Source organism: Apiospora aurea (assembly GCF_038362705.1).
Source record: "Apiospora aurea strain CBS 24483 chromosome Unknown utg000003l_segment0_segment0, whole genome shotgun sequence".
Taxonomy (NCBI): Eukaryota; Fungi; Ascomycota; class Sordariomycetes; order Amphisphaeriales; family Apiosporaceae; genus Apiospora; species Apiospora aurea.
In genome coordinates, this window is record NW_027117390.1 from 2814746 (window position 1) to 2835596 (window position 20851).

The 20851-nt window shown below is 54.5% G+C and overlaps 7 protein-coding genes across 7 annotated transcripts; 2 read left to right on the forward strand and 5 right to left on the reverse strand.

Moving 5' to 3' along the window:
- Nucleotides 1-1287: 1287 nt before the first annotated feature.
- Nucleotides 1288-3302, forward strand: PG986_004741 (uncharacterized protein; the record flags this gene model as incomplete). Its single annotated transcript, XM_066840963.1, has 4 exons — nt 1288-2195; nt 2245-2440; nt 2499-2997; nt 3055-3302. The coding sequence occupies 4 exons, from the start codon at nt 1288-1290 to the stop codon at nt 3300-3302; spliced, it is 1851 nt and encodes a 616-aa protein (XP_066703590.1).
- A 1143-nt stretch (nt 3303-4445) lies between these two features.
- PG986_004742 (putative carboxy-cis-cis-muconate cyclase) lies at nt 4446-5787 on the forward strand (the record flags this gene model as incomplete). The annotated part of the gene is made up of 2 exons (XM_066840964.1): nt 4446-5229; nt 5417-5787. 2 exons carry the CDS (start codon nt 4446-4448, stop codon nt 5785-5787), a joined length of 1155 nt encoding a protein of 384 aa, XP_066703591.1.
- Nucleotides 5788-6071: 284 nt separating this feature from the next.
- Nucleotides 6072-7580, reverse strand: PG986_004743 (uncharacterized protein; the record flags this gene model as incomplete). Its single annotated transcript, XM_066840965.1, has 1 exon — nt 6072-7580. The coding sequence occupies one exon, from the start codon at nt 7578-7580 to the stop codon at nt 6072-6074; it is 1509 nt and encodes a 502-aa protein (XP_066703592.1).
- A 1980-nt stretch (nt 7581-9560) lies between these two features.
- On the reverse strand, nt 9561-10943 carry PG986_004744 (uncharacterized protein; the record flags this gene model as incomplete). The annotated part of the gene is made up of 1 exon (XM_066840966.1): nt 9561-10943. The coding sequence occupies one exon, from the start codon at nt 10941-10943 to the stop codon at nt 9561-9563; it is 1383 nt and encodes a 460-aa protein (XP_066703593.1).
- Nucleotides 10944-11634: 691 nt separating this feature from the next.
- PG986_004745 (uncharacterized protein) lies at nt 11635-13155 on the reverse strand (the record flags this gene model as incomplete). The annotated part of the gene is made up of 1 exon (XM_066840967.1): nt 11635-13155. One exon carries the CDS (start codon nt 13153-13155, stop codon nt 11635-11637), a length of 1521 nt encoding a protein of 506 aa, XP_066703594.1.
- A 749-nt stretch (nt 13156-13904) lies between these two features.
- On the reverse strand, nt 13905-15539 carry PG986_004746 (uncharacterized protein; the record flags this gene model as incomplete). The annotated part of the gene is made up of 1 exon (XM_066840968.1): nt 13905-15539. One exon carries the CDS (start codon nt 15537-15539, stop codon nt 13905-13907), a length of 1635 nt encoding a protein of 544 aa, XP_066703595.1.
- Nucleotides 15540-19197: 3658 nt separating this feature from the next.
- Nucleotides 19198-20240, reverse strand: PG986_004747 (uncharacterized protein; the record flags this gene model as incomplete). The annotated part of the gene is made up of 3 exons (XM_066840969.1): nt 19198-19617; nt 19703-19803; nt 20114-20240. The coding sequence occupies 3 exons, from the start codon at nt 20238-20240 to the stop codon at nt 19198-19200; spliced, it is 648 nt and encodes a 215-aa protein (XP_066703596.1).
- Between the last annotated feature and the right edge of the window lie 611 nt (nt 20241-20851).

The window sequence follows — 20851 nt, forward strand, 5'->3', positions numbered from 1 at the left end:
CGTTATGGATACGGATTGAGAATTGATACCAGTGGCTAGAGAGGGGCATTTGGTCGGCGTTGTTTTGAGCCGGGTCCCGTCAAAGGAGTCCGCCGCAACAGATTAAACAAAAGAATAATACGTCGCTGCAATTTTTGGCGACTACAACCAAGACATCTCCGGAATGACGTGTAACCGGACAATTCCATGCTACATGTGACATGCGATGGAATGCAGGGTGACCGAATGCAGCGACAAAGTGCGATGCGGCCAATCGATAGCAGCAAACTCAGTTGGCCGCTGATTGCCAATGGCTAGGCCCCGAATGTTTAGGTAGGTAGTTGCTGCCGCTCTAGCTGCTACTGCCTACATGCTTAAGCCAAACACCAACTCTTTTCTTTCTGTACTTTTTTTTTAAACAGATCTCCGACGAACAATCGTATCAGCCGCCGTCCAAAGCCGATACGTGATGCGATTGAGGCGTGATAGGGGTGTCGCGTCACCCTGTGGCCGCAGGTGGTAGAATATGGCCAGTGTCGCGCCATGTTTTCCCATCGTATTGGATGGCGTGTTGGTGATGTAAGTAGGTTAGGGGGTTTCTGCCGTTGAACTTTTTCCCGTCAACGGCAGCAGGATGCGGCAAGCGGTAAGAGCTTGTGTGGGGGCGGCTTGTTCTTCTTGGGAAACAATTGGGGCGGCCACAGCTCAGTACGGCTCAGGAGACACCTAATCGGAGCGCTGAGGGATTGTCCTGCGCTCCACCAGAGGCCTGAGCCATGCCTAAACTGACCTGATTCCAGTCGATAACCCACTGGGGGCCCTGGTCCGCAGCTGCTGATTCGGACGCTAGAATTCTTCGTACCCAGCCTACCCTGGCACCGGTAGCACCCTTCAACGAAAAATATTACTGAGGCGCGACTTTTACTACATCACACACACACACAAACCATCCAACCACCAACCCAACCCGAGTCCCCCATCCCATCCATTGAAAGAAAATATTCCAACTCTTTCTCCCGAGTCCACCCTGCATCTGCACACTTCACCTTTCAATTGTTCTTTCTAACGAACAACATTGGCGACTCCCAGGCCGGATCGAGGTTCCAAATCAAGCGCACTCGAAAGATTCTGAGCGCGACGCCGCATCAACACCTTTGCGCCATCATCACCAGTCATCTACCACAACCTCACCAACAACGCGCCCAGCGCGTCAAAACCCCCAACCAAACCCCATCCTCTCTTCTAGAGTAGGTGGCTTCGCCGCTGTCTATTTTCTACTTCTTTTCCCACACCACAAACACACACACAATGGCACCTAGGAGAGCTGCCGCAACAAAGGCCGCCGCGCCTGCTGCCGAGACGAAACCCGCCGTCAAGAAGAACGCGTCCAAAGCTGCTGCGCCGAAGAAGGTCGCTGCACCCAGAGCTGCCGCGTCAAAACGCGCTGCACCTGCCCCTGCTCCACCCGCAGACGAGTCCGAAAGTGACGCGTCCGAAGTCGAAGAAGAAGAGGCAGACGTAGCAGACGAAACAGATGAAGTAGACGAAGCCCCAGCCCCAGCCCCAGCCCCTACCAAGGCCAAGCGCGCCGCCCCCAAGAAAGCCGCTCCTGCAAAGAAGCCGACCAAGGCGGCGGCGGCGGCTGCTGCTGCTGCTGCTGCTGCTACAAATGGCGACAAGAAGACCACCGCCGCGAAAGATAAGTCTGTTGCCAAACCTGCCGCCAAGGCCAACGGGGTAAAGCGCAAGGCCGAGGAGTCTGAAGAGGAAGCAAGCAGCGAAGAGGAGCCCAAGGAGGAGGCAAGGCCCGCGAAGAAGGCCAAGCAGGAGGCTGCCCCTAAGAAGGCCGCTGCCCCCAAGAAGGTCGCCGCCCCTAAGAAGGAGAAGCCCGTCACCCTACTGAAGCGCAACGCCGTCCTCAACCACGCCCCCACTGCCAAGCTGGACGTCTTCGTCTTTGGTGAAGGCTCCTCCGGCGAGCTCGGTCTGGGCAGCAAGAAGGTCGATGGCAAGAAGCCCATCGACGTCAAGCGACCTCGTATCAACCACCACCTCGATGCTGACAAGGTCGGCGTGGTGGCGCTGGCCTGTGGTGGTATGCACGCTATCGCGCTGACACATGACAACCGCATCCTCACATGGGGTCAGAACGACGACCACGCCCTTGGCCGCGACACCAACTGGGATGGAGGCGTCCGCGACATTGACGATGAGGAGTCCGACGACGACGATGACGATGATAGCGGCATGAACCCCCCACGAGAGCACGCCCGGCGAGGTTAACATGTCCGTCCTGCACCCAGATGCCAAGATCACGGCCGTCGCTGCGTGCGACTCTGCTTCCTTCGTCTTGACCGACGATGGCTATGTTTATGCTTGGGGTACCTTCCGAGGCACCGATGGCGTTATCGGCTTCACCGACAACATCCGCATCCAGCCCACACCAGCCCTAATCCCGGAGGTGAGGAATATTACCCCGCCTCGCGGCTGGCGCGAACCACGTTTTGGCCATGGACAAGGACGGAAAGGTGTTCACCTGGGGCGCCGGTGGTCAGTTCCAGCTGGGTCGACGCACCATTGCCCGACGCGGGCACCACGCCGAGGCAGGTCTTAAGCCGGAGCCTTGCGGCAGGTTCACCAAGAAGCACTACGCCGTCGACGTTTCCGCCGGTTCATACCACAGTTTCTACATTGACAACAACGGTCAGGTTTGGGGCTGGGGTCTCAACAACTTCTCCCAGACTGGTCTGAGCGACCGCGCCGGCGTCTCGGAAGCCATGATTGAGCGTCCTACCATGGTTGCGAGCCTGGAGGACAAGAAGGTCAAGCAGGTCTCTGCTGGAGTGCACCACTCAATCGCTTGCACCAAGGATGGTAAGGTCCTCACTTGGGGCCGTATTGATGGACACCAGACCGGACTCAAGAAGGACTTTTTCACAGAAGACAACGCCATCTTCGATGACGATGATCCCACCAACGGCAAGCCCAGAATTCTCAAGGAGCCCACCGTCCTTCCTGGTAAGTCTAATACATCTTGACGCGAAGCATTTTTCAATTCACTAACACCCACTCTAGATCTCGAGGCTACCTTTGTCGCCGCCGGCACCGACAACAACTTCTCGATAACTAGTGACGGCAAGGTCTACTCCTGGGGCTTCTCGACCAACTACCAGACCGGCCAAGGTCAGATAGATGATGTTGAGGAACCTACCCCCATCGACAACACGGCGCTGCGTGGAAGGAAAGTCGTCTGGGCTGGCGCAGGTGGCCAGTACTCGGTCGTGGTGGCGCCCCACGATGACAAGGCTGTCAATGGCAACTAAGAGCATCTGACATCTACAGTGTTTGCTTCTGTACAAGCCTTGTACGCCTCCCCTCCCGTCCTGTACCCACTTTGGTCATCATGCTGTCAGGAAACCAATGGTTGCTTGTGAAGTTGCGCTCAGTCCGTAGCCGAGAGGAGGGGTTGATTGAACCGATTGCATGAAGGAGGAGTTGTTGCATCAAAGGAGCTGGATAGGGCTGCTTTTTGCTTCCATGCACCAGACAGAGAGGCATGCGTTACTCGTTATAAGGAAGGATTAGCGGACAAGGGCTGGCAAAAAAAAACGTCGACGATCTTGATTTAATTGATTGTTGCAGGAAGCGAACATATTGGTTGTAATATTATCTGCATTTCCCTTTACTGATTGGATGCGTTGCTGTGTTGTTGATGTGTGTGGACTGATGACTGATTGGTTGACCACCGCGTTCGATTGAGAGCTCTTGTTCGGCGGAGATAATTTGCGCTGTCGATTCCTGTTCCTCATATCATGTTTCCATGTTGAACTGAGTGCCACTACCTCATGCGATAAAGGCGACTGCAGATACCCATGCAGGGCCGCCCCCTCGGGCTTATCACAGTGTCAGTTCAGTGTGTTATCGGGTTGTTGGAGATAATGTCGCAGCGCATGATCTGCCTGAAGTGATCGGGTGCTACGTCGCTCCAAAACATGACGCCGGCAGTTGAATGGCTTGGAAGGTTACCCATCTATGTATACCTTTCGCATGCCACGCTGTCGATGATGTGACTGCCTCGATCTGTATGGGAAAGATTCGGTTCGCGGCGAGCTAGCTAGCTACCTGATCAACTTGCCATCCCATCCCGCAATCCCCGTCGGAGAGGGGTTCGTCTTGCGACATGCGACAGGATCCCGGGTCATTGAGATGCGCCCCCCGCGCATTCAGAGGGGGGCGATTGATATAAATTGAGCAGCTATGACGATGGTGATGAGGTCTTGATCTTTCGCTCTTCAACCTGGTTTTCTTGGCAGTTCCATTGGACCTGGCGAAAGTGGTTAGCGCTTTTGAAGAGTTCGTCGCAATTACGAAACTCCAGCAAGTAGATAGATCCAGGTTGCAATATCAAATCTCTGCACCTATCCTACCAGCATCGGATGGCCATGGCTTCCTCTAACAATAAACACATGCTGCTGCGGGCAGTTCTAGCGGTGGCAGCAACTATACTGACGACCGTCCACGCCCGCGTCCACCACCTCTTCGTCGGCAACCTGTACCCGCCCCCGCGCCTCTACGCCCTCGCCTTCGACGACGAGACGCTCGCGCTCGAGATCACGGCCAACATGACGGCCGACTCCTCGCACGCCTGGATCGCGTTCGACGCCGGCAAGACCAACGTCTACGGGGCGTCGTTGGATAAGCCGGCCATCGCCAGCTACGAAGTCGTCGTCAACAACAGCAGCAGCAGCAGCAGCACCGGCAATGCCGATGATGACGGTGGCGCGGCGACGACGGTCACGAACGTAACCCTCGAGTTCCGCAAAAGCGTCGCCGCGGCCGGCGCGTGCGCCAACAAGACGGCCGCGTTCGTGCTGCCGCACCCCCTCTTCCCGAGGGTCTACACCGCGTCCTGGCCCGGCCCGGACGCGTGCGCGATGGCGCTGTCCACCAACCCGGACCCGACGGCGCCCACGAACGGTAGCGGCGGCGGGGGCATGCTCGAGGCCGTGATCCAGACGTGGCGGTACGACAGCCAGACCAACTCGTCGGGCGGCATCCACGGCCTGGCCCTGGACCCGGCGGGCACGGCACTGTACTCGGCGGACCTGCAGGGGGACGCGGTGTGGGCGCACATCGTCTCGCCCGACGGGACGGGACGGGTGGTCGGGCTGCGGGGCGGTACGTTCTGCCCGAGGGGCGGAAGGGGTCGCATCCGCGGCACCTGGTCGTGCACCCGAATGAGCGGGTGCTGTATGTGGTGATGGAGGCGGCGAATGTGGTCGCGGCGTATGCGTTGGACGAGGTGACGCGGGTGCCGGTCGCGGAGATTTCGCGGCACTCGCTTTTGCCGGAGGGGGCGGAGCCGGGGGAGTACTGGGCTGCGGAGGTGATGCTGTCGGCGTCGTCGTCGACTGGTGAAGGGGGAGGGTCGGGGGAGCGGGCGGGCCAAAGTATCTCTGGGCGACGGCGCGGGCGTGGACGGGCAATGGTACCATCGAGCCGCACACGGGGTTCATCTCGGTGTTCGCGCTGGACGGGGAGACGGGCGCGATCCGCGGGGAGCAGCAGCAGCCGCTGTTCCGGGTGCCGACGACGACGCTGGACGGCGGGGCCAATGCCATCTCGCCGGCGCCGTGGTCCGAGGACTGGGCGGCGATGACGGATATCGGGACGGGGTACGTGCAGATGTGGCGGATTGAGAAGACGACGGATGAGAAGGGAGAGGTGACGACGACGACGGCGCGGGATGTGGCGCGGGTGGATATTCCGGATGGGGGGTGTTGTGCTAATGTTATCTGGTATGACTAGGGTAGTTTTCGTTGACTTGAGTGCACTGGAGGAGTTGTGAGTACAGTTGTTAATACGATCCGGAGGACCTGATTGGAATAGGTTCATTCAATATGTCGTTATCAATCTGTTATATACCACGTATCAAAGTCATACACTGCATGCGTTCGTTCCATAAACATGCGTTTCCGGGCCTGTTCATTCATCAAACACTCCTACTACAACCAACAGACAAGCATTTCCCAGCCTCCGACCATTGGCCCCCCCCCGCCCCGATTTCTCCTATATCCCTCGTCCATCAAAATCTATCGCACATGCCACTCCCGCATCCCCACCGACGACCCCCTGGTGCGCACCGGCGGCGGCACGAACACCTGCGTCCCCGAGAGCTCGCGGTCGCCGAAGAAGGCGCGGACGTCGTTGACGAGCAGGTCGGGCGCGTCGAGGGCCGCGAAGTGGCCGCCCCGGTCGTGGCGCACGCACGACACCACGTTGCCCGTCCGCTTGGCCCACTCGAGCGGCGTGCGGTACCACAGGTCCAGCGGGAACTGCGAGATGGCCATCGGCTGCGAGACGTAGGGCATGGTGTGGACGCCCTTGGTGGAGATGACGCCGTCCTGGTGACTATTAGCTTCAAGTCCAGCAGACTCATGAGAGGGAATGATAAAACCTACCTTGCGTCCGTTCTTGTACAGGCTGAACGCGGCAAAGGGGCCGGGGATCCAGTGCATCATGGTCCACGTGATCAGCCGCTGCGGCGCAAAGACCGTCTCCGGGTCCTTGACGACGCCCGCACACGCATCGTAGATCCACATGGCGAGCCCGACGGGGCTATCGGTGAGGCCGGCGGCGAGCTTGAGCGGCTTGGTCTGCTGGATCTGGCCGTACGACCAGCCGACGTCGGTGAAGCGGCCGAGGCGGGCCATGACGAAGTCCTCGTCCTCGGAGACCTCGTGCCGCGAGCGGCGCTCCTGGTCCTCGGGCGTGGGCGGGACGACCCAGAAGTTGGAGTGGCCCGCGACGACCTGGTCGGGGAAGTCCAAGGCCAGAAAGTGCCCGATGAAGTTGCCCGCGTCCCCGCCCTGCCACACGTACCGGTCGTACCCGAGCCGCCGCATCAGCGCCGCGAACGCGGCCGCGCACTGCCGGTACCCCATGCCCGCCCGCCGCGGCGCGGGCGAGAAGCCGTAGCCCGGGATCGAGGGCGCGACGACGTGGAAGGCGGGCTGGTCCGCGGACGGCGGGTTCGTCAGGGGCTCGAGGATGTCCTCGACCTCGAGGAAGGAGCCGGGCCAGCCGTGCAAGAAAATCAGCGGGATGGCGTCCGGGCGCGCGGACCGCTTGTGCACAAAGTGCAGGGGGATGGGGTCCCGGAAGTCCGTGTGCGGGGTCTTGACCAGCGTCGTGTACTGCGGCAGCCGCGTGTTGAGGTCGGCCTCGACGGCGCGCCAGTCATAGCTGGCGGCCCAGAACTGCGCGGTCCGCTCGACGATGCGGCGGGGCGGGCCGTCGGTGGACTCGACGGGGAGGCCGTCGTCGTCGACCAGGTCGTCGATGTAGCGCGTCAGCGAGGCCTTGAGCTTCGTCGTCGTCAGGAAGGGCTCGTGCACGTCAATGGTGAATTTCGTCACGGCCTCGCTGAAGCTGGCCTTGAACTTGAGCTTCAGGTCCAGGTGGTTGAGCACGACGCCGCCGAGGCCCATGTCCTCCTGCTCCGCTGGAGCCGCACCGGGCGCGGGCGCGGGGGCGGCGGTCAGGGAGGCGTGCCTCGAGAGTCCGGGCGACTTTAGTGGTGATACTGGCGCGGACATCATCATGATCAATGTTTGGGGGGGGTCAATTTTGATTATCGATGATGATGCTTTTGTTGCGGTGTGTGAGGGGGGTCGGTGATAGTGTGAGCGCAGGTAAACTTTTGGTCAGTGTCAGGGGCAGACCAGATATTGATGTGAGTGTGGTGGCGGTGGTCGCAGTTTCGATTTCGTAGGCGGGCCCCACTTTACCTCCGACAGCTTAAGTCGGGAAAAAAAGGGGGGTCGACGGTGGACGTCCAAGCACAATCGTATGTTAAACCGGGGCTATAGCCCACCGCGATTGCTGGACCTGCAGATGCCAACGCAGCAAGGCTCCATCCTATGCGCACCTGAAAAAACTAGTCAAGTAAGCAGACATCGCCGCATCCGACGTTTTCATGCCGGGAATCTCTTGAAGATCTCTGGAATATGCCACGGAACGGGCGGCCTCTCGCAGCAAACTCTTGCTGCCTAACTTACAACAGGGCCTGGATGACTGAGATTGTGAATAGGGACTATAACGTCCTGTATGAAAGTTTTCTATTAACATTACGAATAGTATTAAGTGATAATACAGTGTCATATCTTTCGAGGAACACAGCCGTTCCGGCAACGCCTGCCGTTGAGCTAAGAGCACAATCACAATCGCGTCGAAATTCAGCATCGTCACGCGCATCTCGGTGAGGCCTAGACCTATTTCGCTATCAGTTGCCTCATTGCCCTCGGTGTGGTCTTTTTTTCGTCAGGGACCGGAGTGGACCCCGGACAGGGTCCACGTATACATGGTCCGAGTGTGCGGCTAATCGGCCCAATCAGCTTAGGGAAGCACGTTATCGCATGGCTTGGGGAGTGTCCACTGTATCGCCAGATGACGATGTGACTCTGGGTCTCAGCAAGAGCGGTCAGCGTGAAAAACACAAATGAGGAAAAAGTACGATATACAAGTATGGGGACAGTTCACGGGGCGGGCCCTGCATATATACTAGTTATGCATGCATGCATATCCTCCAGTTTGGGGAGATCGTCGTCAAGGTAACTGCAGCCTATTTGGTCCCCCCGATGAGATCAGGCCCGAAATGGACGAACTAGGGCGCAGTGCAATGAACTCCTGTTCCCATTTGACGCAAGCATGTGAGAATGGGGGGTTCTAGGTGAGTCCTGATTGGATCTTGCACGGGTCCATGGCTGCCAATGCCATCGGCCACGATGATTAGGCTCGTTGGTTTTAGATACCTAAACTCCACTGACCCATTTTCGACTCCATGTTGGTCCCGACCACAGCGTTGGGCTTGTCAAAGATGACTCAGGGTCTTACCTGCCATGTGGTTTGGGCATCTTCATGAACCAAGGTCAAATATGTGATGACCTTGTTGGGGTTGATAGTAGACTCCATCTCGACCGCGATTGGGCCCACTCTGGAAGTCATCACTATTTGGAGCTCGGAGTTAGTGAAAACGAGTAGTTGTGTCGTCAAGATACGAGGATAAATCTATTACAGCAATACTTGCCGCGGCCGACCGGCGAGCTCTTGGAAACATCGGACGTTGGCTGCAGGTGTAAAGATGCTTGGTGTGCTGCTTGTCATCCACATGCACTAACACACATCTAGGTCCCCGTAAGCCTATCGTATAGCAGTGTGATATCGCCAAACGATAGTGGGAACCACAGAGCATGCATGCGTGTTAGTGGACGCACGTCGTTCAATAAGCTTCATCATGAAACCAGCCTTACGAACACGTTCCTAAGTGGGTCGTTGTTTACAAACTACACTCCCCAGAGATCTAATATATCCCTGTTAGTTCGTTGAGCATAAGTCACTTATCGTCATCCATTGATATAACAGAGCCTGTAGCTTAGCTTTTCGCTCCTTTTCGTGATTACTTATCTACTATAAGCCCATCTCATTTTCTCCAGTGATGTTAAACCCGGGTTGCCTCCCCTTGAACATCTCTTATCAAGCTCCCGTCATGGATCCGAGCGAAAGTTTCCTCCATCTTCGGCCTAACGGTATTTTTGGGCCCATACCCCATCACCACCTTGAACCTCCCTGCATGACTCCGCCATCTCAGCCGGGATAACAAAAAGGTGGCGGACCATGAGTCTGTCTTGGGGACAGGACTCTGCAGCCTTTGACTCCAAACCCGTTGGCCCTGAAGTCTCTAGGCCGAACAGAAGCTGCTGGTTCTTGAACGTGCTGTTGCCCCAGCTTCGGTATAGCAGCTGGTGACCCTTTCTCGGCAGACACCGCCACATGTAATAAGTCGTGTAAAACGGATCGCTGGAACACCAGACATGGCCGTTCGAGTTGACATTCTGCTTCAATCCGTTACAAAGAATGCTAAGGGCGTTTTGCGCCGGCGTCCCGTGGAAAGCAGCGCTACCTCCGCCTTTCTGGCCCTCTCTTGCCAGCTGTTCCTCGAATAGTTTCTGTCGCTGTGCGTTGGTGTTCAGAAGGAGGTATGTTTTTGGATTGAAATAAGCATCGCCCTTTCTCTTGAGCTCTTGGCTACCCTCCGGCATGCGGAACATAACCTGGTCAAACGCTGGGGCCGAGACGATCATCCCCTGGAACGTAGAACAGAGCCAACTCAACACGTCGTTGCGCTCGCTTCCCCTTTCCCCGGAATCGACTATATCTTTAAGCGTGATACCAGGCTTCATTGGTGGAAAGGTGTCCAGTACAAGAAGCAGCTGGACAGGGTCCTGGCAGCCCAAAGACGGCGTGGGCATTTTGTCGGGGTTCAAAAGGGGCTCCGCTATGAGGGCCGTAATCTGGGAACTTAGACAACTCAGAAGGAGATCCAGGACAGACAGGTCACGCAACAGCGGCGATAGTCTGACACTCAGGGGCCATTTGTCAAACTCATCTTGGCACGCTGCTGAACAGGCAATGGGTCGTGCTGCGGTGAATTCTAGAGGCCTCCCACATGAGCCCGAGATGATGCAGCGCTGGGTAGCATAGTCGCTTGCCTCTTTTGCCATACGGATGAGCTCGTCCTTGACTTCTCTTACCCGGCTTTGTCGTAGGCGCTGCTGCCACTCCCCATCTTTGAGGTTTCGATGCAGGGCTTTGGCCAGCAGGAGGGTCAGGAAGTTGGGATCCGGGCTACAGCAAAACTGTGTGGCGGCGGCACGGTCGTTCCATAGAAAAGCCGTGCTGTAGGGGTGGTGCCGCGGTCTGCTCTCGTGGTCGTTGGGCGGGAAGTGGATACAGAAAACGGCGTCGGGCCCACCGAGCCGGATGCGGATCAGCATGGCCGTGGCGGTGTCACGGATCCCGAGCGCGATGCGATTCAGGCCCGGTATCTCGGATAGGTGAATGACAAACTGGTATTCGCCAGGGTTGCCCAGTTTCGTGACACCGGGGACTTGTTCTGCGCCCATGAGTATCCATGGGTTTCTTGTGCTGCGCCTCAAATGGCTAAATCCGCCATCTGTGCTGGTCTTTTGCCGTTGTCGAGGTCGCTCGTACTCAGAACCAGAACCATCGTCTCGTGCATGTACCCTAGACATTGTGCAATGGAGATAGAAGGAAAACGGAATCTATGTGGTTTCGGTGGTAAGAGAGGAAAAGTTGCTTCAGTCAACAAAATGTGATGATATTGGCACTCTCATCAGGGTTCACTGTAAGTGCTTTTATACCCGATCCTGTCTTTCTGAGTGTTTTGGATTGTCTTGGGTGTTGTGTAACCCCTCTGACAATAACAACATGTGAGCTGTTGCCTCCTATCTCATGGCCATAAAGTACAATTGAGACAACCTTCACATTGCTGTAAGTATGCTGTGCATGCTGTAGAATACTCAGGTATTGCTCATCCTAAGCCAACCACAAAGCAGACCAATCCCTCCAAATGAGACAAGATCTCTAAACGTTTGTCGACATCTACGTGGGTCTTTGTTCTCTCCTATGCATGCAGTTTTGCGGCGCGTCCTATGACCCGTTCTGAGGCTTGACTGGACTAAGATATCTTGCATGGGCTATTCAGGGCTATTCAGGGCTAACCATTCACCTGCCAATACCTCAGTTGTTATTTACGGCTCTGCCATCTCATTTTCCCTCCTTCAACATCTTTTATCAAGCGCCCGTCATGGATGCGACGAAACGTTCCTCCATTTGAGTCCGAACGGACTCGTCCTGGATCCAGTAACTATGACCGTACACATCTCTGTACGTCTCCTCGACAGCTGGCGGCAGTAGGAAGAGATGAAGAACCATAACCGTATCCTGATGACTGTTTGTCTCGTGATCCGCGCCGTAGAACGTTGCCGGTTTCGCGACCTCGAGACCGAGTAGAACATCGTGGCCCTTGAACCTGCTGTTGCTCCAGCCCTGACCGATAATGTGACTTTGCTCCGGGCTCAGGGATCTCCAGGTATAGAAGATAGAGACGGTTGGCTCTTTTGAGTAGCATACGTTGCCGCCCGAGATCTTGTTCTGGTTGGGTCCGTCGCAGAGGATGTTGAACACACAGTGGAGCGGGCTGCCGTGAAAGGCGGCGATGCCTCCCTTTGAGGTATGATGGTCTCTCAGCTGCTGCTCAAAGATAGACTGCCTCTCCTGATGGGTGTTAAGGACTAGAAAACTTGTTGCCGCGGCTTCTGCGTGACCTGGCAGTGGCATGTTGATTGTGACCTTGTCTGAAGCCGGTGTTGGGACAATCATTCCCCGGAATGTGGAGCAAAGCCATTTCAGGACTTCGCGTCGTTTATACGAAGAGGAACCAATTCCATTTTCAACCAGTCGCTCGTAGGTAATACCGGGATTCATTGGTGGGAAGGAGTTGACAATGTCGAGCATTTCGTCAACTGGGAATGGGGGATTGGCCAGGGGAGGGAAGACGCTAGCGCAGCGTCTTGGGACGTCGGGCCCAACCGTGTAAGCCCTGAGTTGAGCTGTGAGGCAGGCGAACAGTAGATCGAGCACTGACGGCTCGCGTAGTAGCGGAGACAACCTGATCTGAGTGGGCCACTTGTCATACCCCTTTTGGCACTCTAGCGAGCATGCAGTAGGCCGCGCTACGGTCACCTTCAGGGGTTGCTTGCATTGGACACAACAAGTGGCGATACTGCTATTCACCTCTTGCGCGGACCGTGTGACGAACTCCCGTAGTCGTTCTGGCGGCACTCTCATGGTATTAGTCTCTTGGCATGTCAGCTCATTGTGCAATTGTTTGGTCATCAAATGAGTCAGGAAGTTCGCATCCGGGTTAGGTAAGGCCTCAAGTCTTTGATCATCACACTGTTCCTCCATTCTGCAGTAAGCGCGGTACTCTCTACCTTGGAGATAGATGCATGTCACAATAGCTGTAGCCGTCTTGGAAATTCCAAGCGCAATATGGTTCAGCTCAGGCAAATGGGCGAGTGGGACGATAAACTGATATGCGTCTTCGCCAATCGTTGTGTTTGCTGGATCGTAGATGGGAATATTGGATGACAATGGGATGCATGACTTGCGTCGCTTCAGGTGGATGATCTTGGCCTTGCGAAGGGCGTCCCCCTTGGGAGTCGGATACCTTGCTTGTCGCCTCTTCCGGGGGCTCTCTGCCTCTGAGTCAGAGCTATAGCTCCGAGTATGCTTCCTGCCCTTGCAATACATCGCGCCCAAAGCTGGATGGGCCCGATTCGTGTTGGCTGGTGGCGATGAGCATTTAAGCCTGTCGCGCAGTTCCTCTTATCCAGGAGCCGCGAAGCGCTCGGTCGGTTTCCGGCAAACCCAGCACACCTTCTTCAGACCAGCTAGAATTACCTTCTCCGATATTTCAGATTTGAAGAGGGGTTATATAAGGGTTTGAGTCGAGTATGGGATCCTCCTGCCTAAGGCCACCCTAGTCCAATATAATATAGCCAAGGCACCATGCACACTATCTCGAGGTTCATGGAAGCTACGGCCTCGCTCGACTCCTTGTACCAGGTCTCACAGTATATTGTTTTCTCATTGTTTTGTATATTCCCGCAGTGTTTCAGGGACAGAATAAAGGCTGTAGTAATATATCATGTGTATTCAGACACTAGAATATGCTTTTTTTCTATCTGAAAATTGATGACTCGTAGAATTGCTTCATTGTCAGCAGGCCATGGCTTCACAAATCTACCCTTTCCTGTCCCTCTTTCTATTGTCCTGCGCGCAGTTGTAAAAGGCCCTGGTTTCAGGTGCTGATATGAAACATACGCGAAGACCTTTGTTGGCTCATGGCATGATTTGTCCCCTACTTGATCCAGATCCAGTTTCTTGAACCAAGCTTCCGTCCCAAATCTTTCGGTACGCCCTTTCCATCCTTGGAGTGACTGAGCGTCCCTCCAACCAATTTCTGTTGTTGTTCATCCAATACCACTCGCTTCTGCCTATCAATCCATCCACTTTGTCAGGTGGGAGAAGAAACAAGTAACGAACCAAAACTTCGCCCGGGGGCTTTGTGCTTCCACATTCTCAGCAGTTTTCCATTGTTGTTCTGGAAGCTTTTCTCGCAGTTGTGCGACCTCGACTCCGAAGAGAATCGCCACGTTCTTGAATTTGCTGTTCTTCCAGCCACGAAGAACCTGGGGCCTGATGAACTTTGGCCCACCATCTGTCTTAAAAAAGCTCCTCCAGGGGATGTACCAGGCCGAGTGAGCTGGCTCCTGGGAATAAAATATACGCCGCTCATGCCTCAGGCCCTCGCACAGGATCTTGAACAGGACGTGAGGCGGAGCGCCGTGGAATGCGGCGATGCCACCCTGGAAGAGGCGATCTCGTTCATTATAGCGCCCAAGCTCCTTTAGCTTCGTTTCGAATACCGGTCGATAGTTCTCAGGGATGCTCGGCATAATAAAACTTCTGCAGCCTGGCATAGTGCGGATTTGAGCCGATTCTGGTGTCTGAATCAAGATACCCTCAAACTTCTTGCAAACCCATTCCAAGACCATTCTGCGCTCAGAGGATCTTGGACCATATCCTATAAGCTGATCCGCAGCGACTCCAGTGCATAGCTCTGGGAAGGTATCGATGGTTGACATCATATCAGCGGCGCTCAAACCTGATGGGTAACGGCCCTCACCAGCATATTGGTCAGTTGAAGCAACCTCCAGCTCTGCATAAAGAATGGTGAAGAGTAGGTCAAGCACCGCGGGATCACGAAGTAATGGTGATAGTCTAACAGAGTAACGTTGACCTTCAGCTGTGGCGCCGTATTCGATCTCTGAGACCAGGCTTCCATCATGAATCTTCCGGTACACTTCTCTCATCCGGTCTGTGATCATCTCTCCCCGAACCCACCCTCCATTCCTCCAGAATTCAATGGGAGATGGGTTGCGTACACTTGCCACCGCTTGAACCTTTTCTCCTGGTAAAATGAAGAGATAGCGCACCGTGAGCGCATGCTGTTGTACAGTTCCTTCCTCCCTTCGTGGCTCAGGTGGCGACCCTGCAACTTCGACACCAAACATGATCGCCACATTCTTAAACTTACTGTTGCTCCAACCGCGGCAGATTTGCGGGTTGTTAACCATAACTTTGGTGTTTCCCGGTGCGACCTGGCTCCTGAATGAGGTGAACCAAGCCGAGTACGATGGCTCGTTGGAATGGAACACGACCGGGCTACCATTGAGACCGTCACAAACGATGTTGAAGAGGTTGTGTGGCGAAGTGCCATGAAAAGCGGCAATACCGCCATTGCTAAGTCCAGTGTCCTGCAGCGCGGTCCGAAACGCAGCGTGTCGCTTTGCATGGGTATTCATCAGTAGGAAGCTGCCATAGCCAGGCAGCTGAGGAACAGCGGCCGATTGTGGCGTTGGAACCAGCGTCCCCTCGAAGGTGTAACATAGCCAGTCCAAGACTGCTCGGCGCTCCTCACTTCCTGCACCAATCCCTATTAACTGGCTCATAGTGACCCCGGGCTCCATTGGCGGGAACGAGTTGAGAGCTGCTTTCACGAGGGACGGGCTACGAAGCAGCCCATTAGGAGCAAACTCGGGGCTCGGGTTGGTTCTATCCAATTGCGCCATGACAAGCGCACAGAGCAAGTCAAGCACTGATGGGTCTCGAAGCAATGGCGAAAGTCTCACAGACAAAAGGCCATGCTCTCATAGCTACCCGACACTCAGTGGAACATGCTGTGGGCCTTGAGACTTGGCAAAGCAAGTCTTTGCCACATCTCTGATTTGCACACCGACTGGCCCAAGACTTCGATGTCGAGATCACAAGGTCTTTTAGTTTTGCATATTTGGCATCCTCTGGCGTTTCAGGCCATGGGAGGGTATTTCTATTGAGTAATCCCGGCAACTCCAGTTCTAATAGGTAGACCAGAAAATTACAATCAAGGTCTCGGGACTCCCTGGGCAGTCTGGAAATGCAGTTATAACAGGGCCTGCTTTGCTGGTCATGGTCAGAATCAAGATGGATGCAAAAGAATAACTCAGACCATCCCTTCTCAGACAGGGCGTGGCAATGAAAGAATTGGCCTGTGGTTAAACGAAAATAAATGACCGCGGCATCATCCCGGATGCCAAGTGCAACACGTTGCAGGTTGGGTATGCAAATCAATGGGATTTTGTATTCTTTTCCGTCCAAATGTCCGCACCGCACGAGGTCTCCGGGACGCGTGGCACTGACTGGGCTTGAATAGCCCGGAGAGCAGCGCATCGATGGGCGGTTCCCAGCTGAGGCTCGGCCAAACGTCCTTTGGTGTGAACCCGAGTAACTCATTGTTCTGAAATATCCGGTATTTGACGATTCTTAGATTTCGTAGCAGTGATGACTGAGATGTGTATGGATGATCGCTGTTGGGTATTAGAAGGATCATTGTCACCATCCAGGTAGCCCCTTTACCTTAAATACTCAAATCACATGCTTCTCTGTGTCATCTTCGCCAGCGGCATAGGGCAATCGCAAGTTGCAAGAAGGTTCTCGGGCGTCTCAGAGAAACAAAGCCCAGTCTAGACAGGATATTGCACTCAGAAAGCATTGGCCGCCCATCCAATTCTGGAAACAGCATCGAAAAAGCATCGAAAGGCTCTCATGGATGATTCGGAATCAATGGAACTATTTTAATAGTTATTATATTCGTTTTGACATGTTCTTACTCATGATTTCATGAAGGCCCTCTGGCCTAGATGCTAATAAACCGAACCTTGCCAACCCCTATTACACGTCTCCACAAATCTGACAAAGTCCCCGTAGCGTCTCTCAATGGTAGGGCGTAAGACAGTAGGCCGCACTATGTAGGCTCTCAATTTCGAAAAGCTAACTTTCTGAACAGTTTGCCATGCCTCTCATGAAGCTAATCCCCTGAGCCCCCGGCCGAGCCTACCGGTAGCTCCTTCGGGAGTTGACCGGCATCCATTTCATGTTGGTGTTGCTCACCAAGCAGCTCTGTCGGGGCCTCACTGGCATCCAACTCGTGTTTCTGTCGACTTTTGGGCAGCTCTATTGGGGTTTGAGAGGCAACCATTCCATGTTGCTGTTGCTCATCAGCCTGGTATCCGGAGATGGATTCGATCCGAGAAGCTGTGAGTTCTGCCGGGGTGTCTTGGATTTTGTGACGTTCTCTCCTCAAGACGAGGATGACCGCGGAGATTACGATGGCCCGGAGTAAAAGAGAACAACTAATCCAAATTCCCAACCATGTGCCTGTACTTAAACCCGATGACGATGTCCCGGGCGAGGGCAATTTATTCAGGCTGATTTGGATGAATGTATAGTTGACGTATCTAAATTTTAGCGCTGATATCATCTATTCTTTGCGAGGGTAGATGGTAGTAGACAGTCAAACATGTACAATGTTACAGTCAAGGACAGTTATCAATTTCATTGGCACGACATACCTGGAATAAAACGATTCTACAGGCATGCCTCAGGACTGTTGTGAATAGCGGGGCATGTCAAAAGTGTTGTCTCTAAGACATACGACAAAGCGGTCTTTCTTCCTGTGTTAAACAAGACGCATATACATACGTTGACAGCCAATATGCCCATGGTGTCGATCAACGTGTTATCTGTGTCTGGATTAAATTGAAACATCTAGTGACACCTGTACGGATACCCTATTACCCTCCCTATATTATCGTAGCCCCTTGTGATTATTGCATATGCGCCCTCATACCGTCATAATCATAAATCATCGTCCCACTGAAGATGAAAAACAAGATATTCAGTTACTCCTATTCTCCATCGGGAAACCCTGTCCCATGTCTAACCCCCCGCCACGTGGGTTGATCCCTCTGCATGGGTTGGTCTCTCTGGCAGCTCTGTCAGGTCGCCTGGAAATGTGTCCATCTCGTGACGCAGCTGCTCACTATGTTGTTGCATCGAGACGGGTACGGCCGAAGGGAAAGCTGACGCACCCGATGGCGGCGCATCGACTTTGGATTGTTCTTCCTGCGGGATCGGTTGCGCCGATTGGTCCTGGTCCCGCTGCCGTTTCCGCCGTCGCCGTCGCTGCAAGAAGAGGAAGACCACGGCGCATATAATGGCCAGCACCCCGACGGTACAGCCAATCCCAATGCCCACGGCTGCGCCCGCACTTAAGCCCGATGACGAGGGTGCTGACAATGGGTCGGTCGAGGATATTGGCGTCTGTACGGAGGCCTACGCCACGTCAATATCACCATTAGTGACAGGGAAACAAACGGAACCTCTGCGCGGAAGAATATCCTTACGGTTTCGCCAGCTTTTATCCGCACTTGTACGCTGTATGCGTTGATCGCTCCCCCGCTTCCGGTCATCCAGTCTACCGATGTCGAGCCGGATACCTCAATAGTCATTGGACCGAGTGTCCAGTTCGCGTACGTCAATGTAGACTCGCATCCCAGTGTAGTCAATCGGAACAAGGGGGGGGATTAGTGATGCTGATTCCTGTATTACGTTATGCGCTCTTGTCTGTTTTAAGCTTGGTTGAGTTGGTCATAGGTAAGCTGGCGATGATGATAGAGGAGCCGGTGTAGGTATTGGGGGCTTTCAAGTAAAATATCTAACATGCGTCTTATGATACACGAGCATCATAAGGCAAACGATTGAGAAGATATGAAGCTTATGAATGTCATCTCTGCCTTGATATGTATCATGGATAAATGGTGTTTCATCACGGTCATCTCTAAGATGCCTTGGCACGTCAATCATATTTCGGTGACTGGTGCTACGTCCCACACGTAGCAATAGAGAGGTCCTGTGCTACACACCAAATCCCGAGCCATTTGACTTTGGTCTTTGGTTGTTGAGATACTTACGATTACCTCTATCACCTTTGGTTTACACTGTGCCTTGATATTTGATACCGCCTAGGGCCTGAGTGTATATCCTGCATGCAAGCTTCGGCTGCTGAACACCGTAAGTTGGCTATGTCACATCCAAAAGGCCTTTAAGTAACATGTACGGCTTGGGATTCAACCTGCCGTCTATTATATTCCTATTGGCTTTAATGGGGCTATGGGTTCTGGGGGAAGTACACTCACGTTACTGCCATACTACAATCTCCTGGACGCCACGCCTCCGTGTTGAACCCATTGACGTGCCTCAACCGTAATTTAATTACTAGTATTATATATGAGTGCCAAGTGAACCCCCGCCTGATTTCAACAGGCCCCTCTGGCTCGAGCTGCGAAAGGAGCCGCAGCAGCGGCGGTAGCTTGGCCCATGACTGGATTGTTGATATTGCTGGCTGGCTGATTAACCCGACATCTCCTGCACCTGGCGTTCTGTGGTGCCTATCTCCTGAACCGGCTGCTCACTATACTGAGGATACGTCGAGATCGACGCGTGCGAGTTCCGATACCCCCCTGCAGACTTCATCACGTGCGGGTCGCCTATGGGTTGCTGCTGCTGCATCATCGAGCTGTGCGCTGTCGGTGGTCCGCCCTGATAAGGCTGCTGCGGTTGCTGCTGCTGCCGCCGCCGTCCCCGAAGGAAGAGGAAGACCACGGCGGCCAGGATGGCGATGCCCCCAACGGCGCAGCCGATTCCGATGCCGGCGGCTGCGCCCGAGCTCAGGCCCGAAGATGATGCTGCTGCGTCTGTAGCCGTGGGAGCCGAGCTTGAAGATGAGATCGAGCTGGGACTGGCAGAGGAGGAAGACGTCGATGATTGTAACTGTGAGGAAGTCTTTTCCCCAATTCAGCTTTCATATGCTCTATGGGGAAATTTTGACATCGACAACAAGAGAAAATTGACTTACAGCTGCGGCATTGTATCGTAGCTGGACGCCGTACGCGTTGATGCCGCCGCCTGAAGCGGTTATGGGTGTGACAGTAGTTGCGCCATTGTTCACGATAGTGACTATGGGTAAAGTGTATATATTCGCAGGCAAGTTGATTGAGCATCCCAAGGTCGACTCCCAGTCATATAGGGGTCGGGTTTGGCAGGTGAACTGCTGCTGGCTTGAGGGTTTCGCCAGTCTCTTGCGGAAGATCATCGGTTTCCTGGGAAGAAAGGGGGATCAATCGCCCTTACGTGGGACAGCATGTGACACGAGTGTCGGTCTAGGTTCCCACGGTCACATATTGAGTGCATGCCGGAGTGTAGCCAGCCGGACACTGGGACGCGGAGTAATAGAAATTCGTCGTTGGGTTGTAGTTTTGCGGCATACACCCCGAAAACGTAATCGGAGGGCCTTGGAGGAGGTAGATACTGCTCGCGTAGTATGTTCTCGCTATTTGTTGACTGCAATCTGCGCTCAGGAAGAAGGGCGAGGGCAAGGTGCCGAGATTAGCCATTTTGGGCTATCGTTGGTCTCCGTGGAAGACTGCTGCTCGATGAAGATTGGGCAGGAAGAGGAAGCAGAGGCCGAAGGAGGTCAAAAGCGGGCAGCCAAATACATAAAGGCAACCTGGTCCCGCGAGATGGAAACGAAGCATAGCCGGCGTGGCTATGTGCGGTACAGCCCATGAGAAAGCAATGAAACCATACAGGGTGGCCGTGGCGAGCATCAGGGGCCGACCGGCTGAAACTTGTTTCTATTCATGAGGCTTCCATTCGTAGATTCATCCGAGAGTCGACCCGGTGCCATGGAGCTTGTCGGCCACGAAGTTTATCTTGTATTCTAGTATTAGCTGTCCAAAGTCTCTTGGGCCTGCCAATGTCGGCGAAGCGAGCCAAGTCCAAGCCTCGCAGGTCCAGAACTAATCTAGTGCGTTGTTGTGGCGTCGTCCCAATCCGCTAAGAGGGGCTCGGTTAGCCCTGGCCCATTCGGGAGGTACACCTCTTTGCCAAAAACTCCAATGTCAGTCCAATCTGACTTTTCTTTGGAAAAGCTGCGCTCACTCACAGGAGCACAGGCAGCAGGAAGGGAAGAGTTGGGTGTAGCCAGTCACTCCCACTTTTACCC